The sequence below is a fragment of the Bombina bombina genome, chromosome 4 (genome assembly GCF_027579735.1).
Source record: "Bombina bombina isolate aBomBom1 chromosome 4, aBomBom1.pri, whole genome shotgun sequence".
Classification (NCBI taxonomy): Eukaryota; Metazoa; Chordata; class Amphibia; order Anura; family Bombinatoridae; genus Bombina; species Bombina bombina.
In genome coordinates, this window is record NC_069502.1 from 1,048,688,470 (window position 1) to 1,048,702,967 (window position 14,498).

At 40.2% G+C, this 14,498-nt stretch overlaps 1 protein-coding gene across 2 annotated transcripts in view; it reads right to left on the reverse strand.

Moving 5' to 3' along the window:
* Nucleotides 1–1,542: 1,542 nt before the first annotated feature.
* The window catches only part of GZF1 (GDNF inducible zinc finger protein 1), a 48,798-nt gene continuing 35,842 nt past the window's right edge, over nucleotides 1,543–14,498 (reverse strand). For both annotated transcript variants that reach the window (XM_053712187.1, XM_053712186.1), the window contains exon 6: nucleotides 1,543–1,999. In XM_053712187.1, coding sequence (XP_053568162.1) covers nucleotides 1,649–1,999 — 351 coding nt within the window. In that variant the 3' untranslated portion in view covers nucleotides 1,543–1,648. The remainder of the gene's footprint in view (nucleotides 2,000–14,498) is intronic.

Consider the following 14,498-nt stretch of genomic DNA (forward strand, 5'->3'; position numbering starts at 1 on the left):
AGTGGAGATGGTGGAATTACAGTACATTGGGCTGTACCCACAGCAGCTTGGGTAATGTCCGTTTTACTCGGGTAATCCTAGGATAACCTGGATTTCTTACTTTACCCATAACACATACATACACACATATATATATATATATATGTATATATATATATATATATATATATATCTCTATCTATATATATATATATTTTATGTTTAACGTGTGAGAAAGTGTTAAACTAAAAAAAGGTGACTTATTTTCTTCTTTCATCCCCAGCTACTGTGTGAAGAAGGAATGCTACCAACATTGTTAAAGAAAAAACTCCTCGCTTGATCAAATACAGGAATAGGAGGATCAGAGAAAATGCCTTGGGGCCCCCAGACTTTTAGGTTGCACAGACTGTTTTTGATAAATCAAATGACAAAAAAAAAATATGATGTCCCTTTACCAAACGCTTTAGTACCTTAGTATTGATGTTTAATGCTGTTTAGACAAAACCCGTCCCTGCATAATCTTGAGATCTTTCATGCAGTGCAGTAATTACAATGGAAAAAAACATTATGGGGTTTAGCACAATCATTTGATGTTAGCAGCTGCTGATGAGTCGTTTTTTTTATGTAGATTGCTCACAATCAGTCATTTTCATTCTTTAATCAGGAGCATTTTTTTCATTATTGGTTTGGTGCAAAAATTTTGAATACTTAACATATGCCAGTTGTGTTTGGCTGATAATCCAAATTCTCGATACTCTACAACAAATTTACAGGCCATTTTTGCTTAAATTTCACAGATAAAAGGAACCCTAGACAACACTTGGACATAGGCAGATCATACTGAATTTACCTCCTACCATATTGGGTGACATTAGGAAGCAACATCACCAACCAGATACAAATGCTCCCTGCTTAATCAATTAACATTAAAATCACTATAATAAGCATTTTTACACCAATAAAAATAAGCCAAATCAATAACCAAACACAGGTCCAATTATACCAATAATTTCCATTTTCAAATCCCTTAAAAGACACACACACATCTAAGGTTTTGCCTTTGTCGTGTATTAGCTACACTACACACTATAAAAAAGGGACCAATCAATAAACAGACACTTTAACCTGTGATGTAATTGCTAAACCCACAAATAGCCATTTTGCTTGTTGTTAATCGTGAGTACTTGGTTTTTGAATGACAAAATCAGGAGATTAACATTGTAGTTAACTATTTTGTTTTGTTTTTAAGAGGTAGCAATTTCAAACTTTCAACCGGTTTTTGTTTTAATAGAAAAAAAAAAGAAAAAAAATCTACCCCAAGAAAGATAAATATGCTACAGATTCACACAGTGAGAGATTGTCTTACCCTACCACAGCCAGTAATGCTAATACTTTGATGAGGGCCTGATTTGCAATTTAAAAAAAAAAAAAAATCCTCAAATTTGAGGGCGGTAGATTATATATACTGCAAGAACTAACTTTAATCACATTTTAATATAATAATAAAAGCATGCCCTTTAAAATTAGATTTACATGTTAGAAAATATCACAAAAAGTCATTAGTAAAACAATGTCTATATTTCTTTTTATTTGATAAATTCCAGGGCATTGTAAACACAGCCAATACAGACAGAGACTTTTTGCTAGGGCTTAAAGTCCAGAGTTCAATCTACTCCATATGAACCATAGCATGAATAGATTCAGTTTGTGTATGGAGTACTGTGAGCTGGTTTAATGATGTGGCTATGTACACTTCCTGAGGAATAAGCGCACAGTCGGACTTGCAACTAAGAATAGAGGTAGAACTGTTTTCATGTAGTATATCCACAGTTCCTGGCATGATAGTCACATTCTGATAGTGGTCATTTTCTGTGTAAGTCAACTTTGATAATGATTTAAGCGAGCTGTCACAATCTTCCGCTTTCAGCTCTGGTTTTTGCTCATCATCATCATCATCTCCTTTATCTGCAGCATCCAAAACCACAAGGAACGACTTCCATGGAGTATTTTTGTCATGGATCTAGAGAGAAAATAAGTAAAAAAAAAATGTTAACATACAAAAAACAAATCTTACATAAATTCAGTTTATCGAATAAATAACATGGAAACGTGAAATGTGGGACAATGTGCTCATTCCATATTTTCTCTAGCTTTAAAGGGTGCATTCTAGTGGAAAGCAGTACTGCTCTCATTAGAATGCTAAGTAGATGAAAGACAGCAAGCTTCTAAAAGTCACTTTTATTTGTAACAAAATAGAGTTTTAAAACATATTGGCAGTCAGCACGGATATGGTCTGGCTCATTTCGGCTGATGATGCCTTACTCATAGACATGGAGTCTCTTAAGTCTTAAAGTGATAGTAAAACCTAGAGTTTGCGAAACTGCTAGGATTTACCAGTGCAACAAATAAAGGAGACTTTCAGTCATGAAGTATAAAATACTTAAATGCTGAAAGTTCCTTTGTCTGTCTGCAGCTTTCGCCATGCTGAGTGCCTCAGTCCGCCTGCAGCAGAACACTATTTCTCTTGTTAAGTGTAGTCAGTCCACGGGTCATCCATTACTTATGGGATTATATCTCTTCCCCAAAAGGAAGTTGCAAGAGGATCACCCAAGCAGAGCTGCTATATAGCTCCTCCCCTCACATGTCATATCCAGTCATTCTCTTGCAACCTAACTAAAGATAGGTCGTTGTGAGAGGTCTGTGGTGTTTTTAAACTTAGTTTATTTCTTCAATCAAAAGTTTGTTATTTTAAATGGCACCGGAGTGTGCTGTTTGTTTCTCAGGCAGCATTAGAAGAAGAATCTGCCTGCGTTTTCTATGATCTTAGCAGACGTAACTAAGATCCACTGGCTGTTCTCGCACATTCTGAGGAGTGAGGTAACTTCAGAAAAGGGGAATAGCATGCAGGGCCCCCCCTGCAAACGAGTTATGTGCAGTAAATTATTTTTCTAAGCAATGGAATTGACTGAGAAAATACTGCTGATACCAATGTAATGTAAGTTCAGCCTTAAATGCAGTGGTAGCGACTGGTATTAGGCTGATGAGTGTGTGTACACCGAAGTATTTTTCTAGGGAATGGAATTTGACTCAGAAAGAAATACTGTTAATACTGAAGTAATGTATGAGCCTTAACTGCAGTAAAAGCGACTGGTAGCAGGCTTATTAATAACACTTCATAACTTTAAAATGTATGTTCAAAACGTTTACTGGCATGTTAATCGTTTTTTGTGAGGTACTTGGTGATAAAACTTATTGGGGCATGATTTTTACCACATGGCTAACTTTTGTTTCTGCATAGAAACAGTTAACTGAGCTTCCCCACTGTTGTAATATGAGTGGGAGGGGCCTATTTTAGCGCTTTTTTGCGCAGTAAAAATTCAGTCACAATCTTCCTACTTCATCCTCCATGATCCAGGACGTCTCTAGAGAGCTCAGGGGTCTCCAAAATTCATTTTGGAGGGAGGTAATCAGTCACAGCAGACCTGTGACAGTGTGTTTGACTGTGATAAAAACGTTAATTATTAAATTGTTATCCGTTTTTGGGTATTAAGGGGTTAATCATCCATTTGCTGGTGGGTGCAATCCTTTGCTAACTTAATACATTTACTGTGAAAATTTGGTTGCTATAACTAATTTGGTTCATTGTTATTTCAACTGTGACAGCTTTTTGTGCTTCTTAAAGGCACAGTAGCGTTTTTTATATTTCTTGTAAATTTATTTAAAAAGTATTTTCCAAGCTTGCTAGTCTGTTTAAACATGTCTGACACAGATGAATCTGTTTGTTCACTATGTATGAAGGCCAATGTGGAGCCCCATAGAAATATGTGTACTAAATGCATTGATGTCACTTTAAGTAAAAGTCAGTCTTTACATATAAAGAAATTATCACCAGACAACGAGGGGGAAGTTATGCCGACTAACTCTCCTCACGTGTCAGTACCTTCGCCTCCCGCTCAGGAGGTGCGTGATTTTGTGGCGCCAAGTACATCAGGGAGGCCCTTACAAATCACTTTGCAAGACATGGCTACTGTTATGACAGAAGTATTATCTAAATTGCCAGAATTAAGAGGCAAGCGTGATAGCTCTGGGTTAAGGACAGAGCGCGCTGATGATGTGAGAGCCATGTCCGATACTGCGTCACAATTTGCAGAACATAAAGACGGAGAGCTTCATTCTGTGGGTGACGGATCTGATCCAGGGAGACTGGATTCAGAGATTTCTAATTTTAAATTTAAGCTTGAGAACCTCCGCATATTGCTAGGGGAGGTATTAGCGGCTCTGAATGATTGTAACCACGGTTGCAATTCCAGAAAAATTATGTAGGTTGGATAGATACTATGCGGTACTGGTGTGTACTGACGTGTTTCCTATACCTAAAAGGCTTACAGAGATTATTAGCAAGGAGTGGGATAGACCAGGTGTGCCTTTTTCCCTTCCTCCCATATTTAGGAAAATGTTTTCCTATAGACGCCACCACACGAGACTTATGGCAGACGATCCCTAAGGTGGAGGGAGCAGTTTCTACTTTAGCTAAGCGTACCACTATCCCGGTGGAGGATAGTTGTGCCTTTTCAGATCCAATGGATAAAAATTAGAAAATGTTTGTTCAACAGGGTTTTATCTTACAGCCCCTTGCATGCATTGCGCCTGTCACTGCTGCGGCGGCATTCTGGTTTGAGTCTCTGGAAGAGGCCATTCGCACAGCTCCATTGGATGAAATTATGAACAAGCTTAAAGCACTTAAGCTAGCTAACGCATTTGTTTCTGATGCCGTCGTACATTTAACCAAACTTACGGCTAAGAACTCCGGATTCGCCATCCAAGCGCGCAGAGCGCTATGGCTTAAATCCTGGTCAGCTGACGTTACTTCTAAATCTAAATTGCTTAATATTCCTTTCAAAGGGCAGACCTTATTCGGGCCCGGCTTGAAAGAAATTATCGCTGACATTACGGGAGGTAAGGGCCATGCTCTGCCTCAGGACAGGGCCAAATCAAAGGCCAAACAGTCTAATTTTCGTGCCTTTCGTAACCTCAAGGCAGGAGCAGCATCAACTTCCTCCGCTCCAAAACAGGAAGGAGCTGTTGCTCGTTACAGACAGGGCTGGAAAACTAACCAGTCCTGGAACAAGGGCAAGCAGGCCAGAAAACCTGCTGCTGCCCCTAAGACAGCATGAAGAGAGGGCCCCCTATCAGGAAACGGATCTAGTGGGGGGCAGACTTTCTCTCTTCGCCCAGGCTTGGGCAAGAGATGTCCAGGATCCCTGGGCGTTGGAGATCATATCTCAGGGATACCTTCTGGACTTCAAAGCTTCTCCTCCACAAGGGAGATTTCATCTTTCAAGGTTATCAGCAAACCAAATAAAGAAAGAGGCGTTTCTACGCTGTGTACAAGACCTCTTACTAATGGGGGTGATCCACCCAGTTCCGCGGACGGAACACGGGCAAAGATTCTATTCAAATCTATTTGTGGTTCCCAAGAAAGAGGGAACCTTCAGACCAATCTTGGACTTAAAAATCCTAAACAAATTCTTAAGAGTTCCATCATTCAAAATGGAAACTATTCGAACCATCCTACCCATGATCCAAGAGGGTCAGTACATGACCACAGTGGACTTAAAGGATGCCTACCTTCACATACCGATTCACAAGGATCATTATCGGTACCTAAGATTTGCCTTCCAAGACAGGCATTACCAGTTTGTAGCTCTTCCCTTCGGGTTAGCTACGGCTCCAAGAATCTTTACAAAGGTTCTGGGCTCACTTCTGGCGGTACTAAGACCGCGAGGCATAGCGGTGGCTCCGTACCTAGACGACATTCTGATACAAGCGTCAAGTTTTCAAACTGCCAAGTCTCATACAGAGATAGTTCTGGCATTTCTGAGGTCGCATGGGTGGAAGGTGAACGTGGAAAAGAGTTCTCTGTTACCACTCACAAGGGTTCCCTTCCTAGGGACTCTTATAGATTCTGTAGAGATGAAAATTTACCTGACGGAGGCCAGGTTATCAAAACTTCTAAATGCTTGCCGTGCCCTTCATTCCATTCCACACCCGTCAGTAGCTCAGTGCATGGAAGTAATCGGCTTAATGGTAGCGGCAATGGACATAGTACCATTTGCGCGCCTGCATCTCAGACCGCTGCAATTGTGCATGCTAAGTCAGTGGAATGGGGATTACTCAGATTTGTCCCCCTCTGCTAAATCTGGATCAAGAGACCAGAGATTCTCTTTTATGGTGGCTTTCTCGGCCCCATCTGTCCAAGGGGATGACCTTTCGCAGGCCAGATTGGACGATTGTAACAACAGACGCCAGCCTTCTAAGTTGGGGCGCAGTCTGGAATTCCCTGAAGGCTCAGGGATCATGGACTCAGGAGGAGAAACTCCTCCCAATAAATATTCTGGAGTTAAGAGCAATATTCAATGCTCTTCTAGCTTGGCCTTAGTTAGCAACTCTGAGGTTCATCAGATTTCAGTCGGACAACATCACGACTGTGGCTTACATCAACCATCAAGGGGGAACCAGGAGTTCCCTAGCGATGTTGGAAGTCTCAAAGATAATTCGCTGGGCAGAGTCTCACTCTTGCCACCTGTCAGCGATCTACATCCCAGGCGTGGAGAACTGGGAGGCGGATTTTCTAAGTCGCCAGACTTTTCATCCGGGGGAGTGGGAACTTCATCCGGAGGTCTTCACTCAACTGATCCATCGTTGGGGCAAACCAGATCTGGATCTCATGGCGTCTCGCCAGAACGCCAAGCTTCCTTGTTACGGATCCAGGTCCAGGGACCCGGGTGCGGTGCTGATAAATGCTCTGACAGCCCCTTGGGTCTTCAACATGGCTTATGTGTTTCCACCATTTCCGATGCTTCCTCGACTGATCGCCAAGATCAAACAGGAGAGAGCATCGGTGATTCTGATAGCGCCTGCATGGCCACGCAGGACCTGGTATGCAGACCTAGTGGACATGTCGTCCTGTCCACCATGGTCTCTGCCTCTGAGGCAGGACCTTCTAATTCAGGGTCCTTTCAACCATCCAAATCTAATTTCTCTGAGGCTGACTGCATGGAGATTGAACGCTTGATTCTATCAAAGCGTGGCTTCTCGGAGTCGGTTATTGATACCTTAATACAGGCTAGGAAACCTGTTACCAGAAGAATTTACCATAAGATATGGCGTAAATATTTATATTGGTGCGAATCCAAGAGTTACTCATGGAGTAAGGTTAGGATTCCTAGGATATTGTCTTTTCTACAAGAGGGTTTAGAAAAGGGCTTATCCGCTAGTTCGTTAAAGGGACAGATTTCTGCTCTGTCTATTCTTCTACACAAACGTCTGGCAGAAGTTCCAGACGTTCAGGCTTTTTGTCAGGCTTTGGCTAGGATTAAGCCTGTGTTTAAGACTGTTGCTCCGCCGTGGAGCTTAAACTTAGTTCTTAACGTTCTGCAAGGCGTTCCATTTGAACCCCTTCATTCCATTGATATCAAACTGTTATCTTGGAAAGTTCTGTTTTTGATGGCTATTTCCTCGGCTCGAAGAGTCTCTGAGTTATCTGCCTTACATTGCGATTCTCCTTATCTGATTTTTCATTCAGACAAGGTAGTTCTGCGTACTAAACCTGGGTTCTTACCTAAGGTAGTTTCTAACAGGAATATCAATCAAGAGATTGTTGTTCCATCATCGTGTCCTAACCCTTCTTCAAAGAAGGAACGACTTTTGCATAATCTGGACGTAGATTTTCGTCAAACTTCTTCCCTGTTTGTCGTTTACTCTGCACAGAGGAGAGGTCAAAAGGCTTCGGTTACCTCTCTCTCCTTTTGGCTTCGTAGCATAATACGTTTAGCCTATGAGACTGCTGGACAGCAGCCTCCTGAAAGAATTACAGCTCATTCTACTAGAGCTGTGGCTTCCACCTGGGCCTTTAAAAATAAGGCCTCTGTTGAACAGATTTGCAAGGCTGCAACTTGGTCTTCACTTCACACTTTTTCAAAATTTTACAAATTTGACACTTTTGCTTCTTCGGAGGCCATTTTTGGGAGAAAGGTGCTTTAGGCAGTGGTTCCTTCCGTTTAAAGTTCCTGCCTTGTCCCTCCCTTCATCCGTATACTTTAGCTTTGGTATTGGTATCCCATAAGTAATGGATGACCCGTGGACTGACTACACTTAACAAGAGAAAACATAATTTATGCTTACCTGATACATTTATTTCTCTTGTAGTGTAGTCAGTCCACGGCCCGCCCTGTCTTTTAAGGCAGATCTAAATTTTCATTAAACTCCAGTCACCACTGCACCCTATGGTTTCTCCTTTCTCGTCTTGTTTCGGTCGAATGACTGGATATGACATGTGAGGGGAGGAGCTATATAGCAGCTCTGCTTGGGTGATCCTCTTGCAACTTCCTGTTGGGGAAGAGATATAATCCCATAAGTAATGGATGACCCGTGGACTGACTACACTACAAGAGAAATAAATTTATCAGGTAAGCATAAATTATGTTTTTTCAGTGATGTGATGTTTACATCTCTTAGCAAATAGCTGTGCGGGCCAGCTGGCATTATGCCAAACGCTAGGATTTACTACCACTTTAAGTTGGAAGATCTAAATTGCTTCCCTGTGGAGAAGTCTAGCAATTTTATTGCGCCCTCAATTCTAGTGGTTTTCTTACCCATTCAATAACTCACATTTACAGTTTTAAGAACTGCAAAAACAAGCATCTAGTGATAGTATCTTCTAGAGAGAAAACCTGCCCAAAATAATTTTACAGAAACCTCTAGGAGTTCATGACATTGTAAAGGGATTAATGGATTTAATTTACCAGAAAAACATAATTTATGAAAGAAAACATAATTTATGTAAGAACTTACCTGATAAATTAATTTCTTTCATATTGGCAAGAGTCCATGAGCTAGTGACGTATGGGATATACAATCTTACCAAGAGGGGCAAAGTTTCCCAAACCTCAAAATGCCTATAAATACATCCCTCACCACACCCACAACTCAGTTTAACGAATAGTGGGGTGATAGAAAAATGAGTAAAAAGCATAAAAAAAGGAACTGGATATATAAAAGTGTGCTTTATACAAAAAAAAACAACCACCATAAAAAGGGTGGGTGTCATGGACTCTTGCCAATATGAAAGAAATTAATTTATCAGGTAAGTTCTTACATAAATTATGTTTTCTTTCATGTAATTGGCAAGAGTCCATGAGCTAGTGACGTATGGGATAGCAATACCCAAGATGTGGAACTCCACGCAAGAGTCACTAGAGAGGGAGGGATAAAAATAAAGACAGCCATTTTCCGCTGAAAAAATTAAATCCACATCCAAAAAAATAAGTTTTTCTCATAATTAAAAAGAAAAAAACTTAAAACATAAGCAGAGGAATCAAACTGAAACAGCTGCCTGAAGAACTTCCCTACCAAAAACTGCTTCCGAAGAGGCAAATACATAAAAAACAGTAGAATTTAGTAAATGTATGCAAAGAAGAACAAGTTGCTGCTTTGCCAAACTGATCAACTGAAGCTTCATTCTTAAAAGCCCACGAAGTGGAAACTGATCTAGTAGAATGAGCTGTGATTCTCTGAGGTGGGGCCTGACCCAACTCCAAATAAATCTGATGAATCAAAAGCTTTAACCAGGATGCCAAGGAAATGGCAGAAGCTTTCTGACCTTTCCTAGGACCAGAAAAGACAACAAATAGACTAGGAGGCCCATTTATCAAGCCCGAATGGAGCTTGAGGGCCCACGTTTCTGGTGTGCCTGCAGGCTCGCCAGAAACAGCAGTTATGAAGCAGCGGTCTAAAGGCCGCTGCTCCATAACCCTGTCCGCCTGCTCTGAGCAGGCGGACAGAGATCGCCACAATTCAACCCGATCGAGTACGATCGGGTTGATTGACACCCCCCTGCTGGCGATTGTCCGCAAATCTGCAGGGGCGGCGTTGAGCTGCTGGTGCAATGTTGAATACGGAGAGCCTATTGCTCTCCGCATTCAACGAGGTGTGTCGGACCTGATCCACACTGTCGGATCAGGTCCGACAGACTTTAATAAATATGCCTCTTCCTGAAATCTTTAGTAGCTTCAACATAATATTTCAAAGGTCTTACAACATCCAGAGAATGTAAGGCTCGCTCCAAAGAATTCTTAGGATTAGGACACAAAGAGGGAACAACAATTTCCCTATTAATGTCGTTAGAATTCACAACTTTAGGTAAAAATTTAAATGAAGTCTGCAAAACTCCCTTATCCTGATGGAAAATCAGAAAAGGAGACGCACAAGAAAGAGCAGATAATTCGGAAACTCTTCTAGCAGAAGAGATAGCAAAAAGGAGAACAACACTTTCCAAGAAAGTAGTTTAATATCCGAATAATGCATAGGCTCAAAAGGAGGAGCATGTAAAGCCTTCAAAACCAAATTAAGACTCCAAGGAGGAGAGATTGATTTAATGACAGGCTTGATACGGACCAAAGACTACACAAAACAGTGATTATCAGGAAGCTTAGCAATCTTTCTGTGAAATAAAACAGAAAGAGCAGAGATTTGTACTTTCAAGGAACTTGCAGACAAACCTTTATCCAAACCATCCTAAAGAAACTGTAAATTTCTATGAATTCTAAAAGAATGCTAGGAGAATTTATGGAGAAGAACACCATGGAATATAAGTCTTCAAAACTCGATAATAAATCTTCCTAGAAACAGATTTTCAAGCCTGTAACATAGTATCAATCACTCAGTCAGAGAAACCTCTATGACTAAGCACTAAGCGTTTAATTTACATACCTTCAAATTTAACGATTTGAGATCCTGATGGAAAAAAACCATCTTTGAGACAGAAGCTCTGGTCTTAAAAGGAAGTGGCCACGGTTGGCAACTGTACATTCGGACAAGATCCGCATACCATAACCTGTGAGGCCATGCTGGTGCTACCAGAAACACAAACAATTGTTTCATGATGATCTTGGAGATCACTCTTGGAAGAACTAGAGGCGGGAAGATATAAGCAGGTTGGTAAAACCAAGGAATTGCTAATGCATCCACCGACTCCGCATGAGTATCCCTGGACCTGGACAAATACCTGGGAAGTTTCTTGTTTAGATGGGAAGCCATCAGATCTATTTCTGGAAGACCCCACATGTGAACAATCTGAAAAAACACATATGGATGGAGAGACCACTCCCCCGGATGTAAAGTCTGACGGCTGAGATAATCCGCTTCCCAATTGTCTACACCTGGGATATGTACCGCAGAAATTAGACAAGAGCTGGATTCCGCCCAAGAAAGTATCCGAGATACTTCTTTCATAGCTAGGGGACTGTGAGTCCCACCCTGATGATTGACATATGCCACAGTTGTGATATTGTCTGTCTGAAAACAAATGAATGGTTCTCTCTTCAACCAAGGCCAAACCTAAAGAGCCCTGAAAATAGCACGGAGTTCTAATATATTGATTGGTAATCTCGCCTCTTGAGATTTCCAAACCCCTTGTGCTGTCAGAGAACCCCAGACAGCTCCCCAACCTGAAAGACTTATATTTGTTGTGATTCCAGTCCAGATTGGACGAACAAAAGAGCCCCCTTGGACTATACGATGGTGATCTAACCACCAAGTCAGAGGGAGTCGAACATTGGGATTTAAGGATATTAATTGTAATATCCTTGTAGAACCACTGATTCAGCATACAAAGCTGAAGAGGTCTCATATGAAAACGAACAAAGGGGATCGCGTCCGATGCTGCAGTCATGAGACCTAAATCTTCCATGCACATAGCCACTGAAGGGAATGATTGAGACTGAAGGTTCCGACAAGCTGAAACCAATTTTATTCGTCTCTTGTCTGTTAGTCATGGACACTGAATCTATCTGGAAACCTAAAAAGGTGACCCTTGTCTGAGAAATCAAGGAACGTTTTGGTAAATTGATCCTCCAACCATGTCTTTGAAGAAACAACACAAGTTGATTCGTGTGAGATTCGGCAGAATATAAAGACTGAGCTAGTACCAAGATATCGTCCAAATAAGGAAACACCGCAATACCCTGTTCTCTGATTACAAAGAGTAGGGCACCGAGAACCTTTGAAAACATTCTTGGAGCGGTCGCTAGGCCAAATGGAAGAGCGACAAATTGGTAATGCCTGTCTAGAGAAGAAAATCTCAGAAACCAATAGTGGTCTGGATAATTTGGAATATGAAGATATGCATCCTGCAAGTCTATGGTGGACATATAATGACCTTGCTGAACAAAAGGCAGAATAGTCCTTATAGTCATCATTTTGAAAGTTGGCAAAACGATTAAAAATGTTTAGATCTAGAACTGGCCTGAATAAATTTTTCTTTCTTTGGGCCAATGAATAGATTTGAATTAAACCCCAGACCCTGTTTCTGAAACTGAACTGGTATGATTACCCCTGAAAGCTCTAGATCTCAAACACACTTCAGAAAAGACTGAGCCTTTACTGGATTTGCTGGAACGTGTGAGACAGAAACTGCCCAAATGTTTTGGAAAAAAATTAATCTGCCCCCCACCAGCTGAGCTGGAATGAGGGCCGCACCTTCATGCGGACTTGGGGGCTGGCTTTGGTTTCTTAAAAGACTTGGATTTATTCCAACTTGAAGAAGGTTTCCAATTGGAACCAGATTTTTTGGGGGAAGGATTGGCTTTCTGTTCCTTATTCTGTTGAAAAGAGCGAAAATGATTAGAAGTTTTAGATTTACCCTTAGATCCTGAGGTAAAAAAACTCCCTTCCCCCAGTGACAGTTGAAATAATTGAATCCATTCTGAGAACCAAATAAAATTGTTACCTTGGAAAGAGATAGTAATCTAGACTTAGATAACATGTCAGCATTCCAATATTTAAGTCACAAAACTCTTCTAGCTAAAATAGCTAAAAACATAGATTTAACATCAATATTGATGATATCAAAAATAGCATAACAGATAAAATGATTAGCATGTTGAAGCAAGTGAAAAAATGCTAGACAAATCAGGATATTTTTCCTGTTGCGCTAAGCTTTCCAACCAAAAGGTTGATGCAACTGCAACATCAGCCATGGGTATAGCAGGCCTAAGAATGTAGCCAGAAAATAAATAAGCTTTCCTTAGATAAGATTAAGGTTTTCTGTCTAAAGGGTCCTTAAAAGAAGTACTATCTTCCATAGGAATAGTAGTACGTTTGGCAAGAGTAGAAATAGCCCCATCAACTTTGGGGATTTTTCCCCAAAACTCCAACCTAACTGCTGGCAAAGGATACAACTTTTTAAACATAGAAGAAAGAATAATAATAAAAAAAAAAAAGTACCAGGCCTATTCCATTCCTTTGAAATCATATTAGAAATAGCATCAGGAACTGGAAAAACATCTGGAGTAACCACAGGAGGTTTATAAATAGAATTTAAACGTTTACTAGTTTTAGTATCAAGAGGACTAGTTTCCTCAATATCCAAAGTAATCAATACCTCTTTTAAAAAGGAACAAATATATTCCATCTTAAAGAGATAAGTAGATTTGTCAGTGTCTTCTGAACCAGATAGATCCTCAGAGGAGGATAATTCAGTATGTTGTCGGTCATTTGAAATTTCATCAACTTTATGAGAAGTTGTAAAAGACCTTTTACGTTTATTAGAAGGCGGAATAGCAGACAAAGCCTTCTGAATCGCATCAGCAATAAAATCTTTTATATTCACAGGGATATCATGTACATTAGATGTTGAAGGAACAACAGGGATACATTCTCTGCATGTAAAATCTTATCATGACAACTGCTATCAGGCAGCAGGGTTCCAACAGTGGTTTCTGAGACAGGATCAGATTGAGACATCTTGCAAATGTAAGAGAAAAAAACAACATATAAAGCAAAATTATCAATTTCCTTATATGGCAGTTTCAGGAATGGGAAAAAATGCAATAGCATAGCCCTCTGAGCATAAAAAGAGGTAAGAAGCATATAGGAAGTGGGGTTTAAAAAATTAAATTGTTTGGCGCCAAGTATGACGCGCAACGCAAAATGAAATTTTTTGGCGCCAACAACATCCGGAAATGACGCAACTCGCGCCAAGGAAAATGACAAATTGCGTCTCCAAACGTACCATCGCGCCAAAAACATTCTCGTGCAAAGAATGACACAATAAATATCAGCATTTTGCGACCTCGCAAGCCTAATTTTGCCCGCGAACATTATTGAAAAAGCAGTCAATTTGAAGAAAAGACTATGCCCCAGATAAGAAAAAATAACTTCCTAAATATTTTTCCCAATTTTGAAACTGATAGTCTGCAAAAAAGAAATATACATAAACCTAACTCATGGCAAATATAAGTACAATACATATATTTAAAACTTTATATTAATACATAAAGTGCCAAACCATAGCTGAAAGTGTCTTAAAAGGATAGATATACAATCACCTATAAAAAAATATATCAGATTTAAATGTAACCCCCCATTGATTTTTATCCACCTACTCTTTAAGGATACCAAGTGAAGTAAGATAAATTGCTAATAAAAGGATAATGAGAAGGGAAAGAATAATGAGAAGG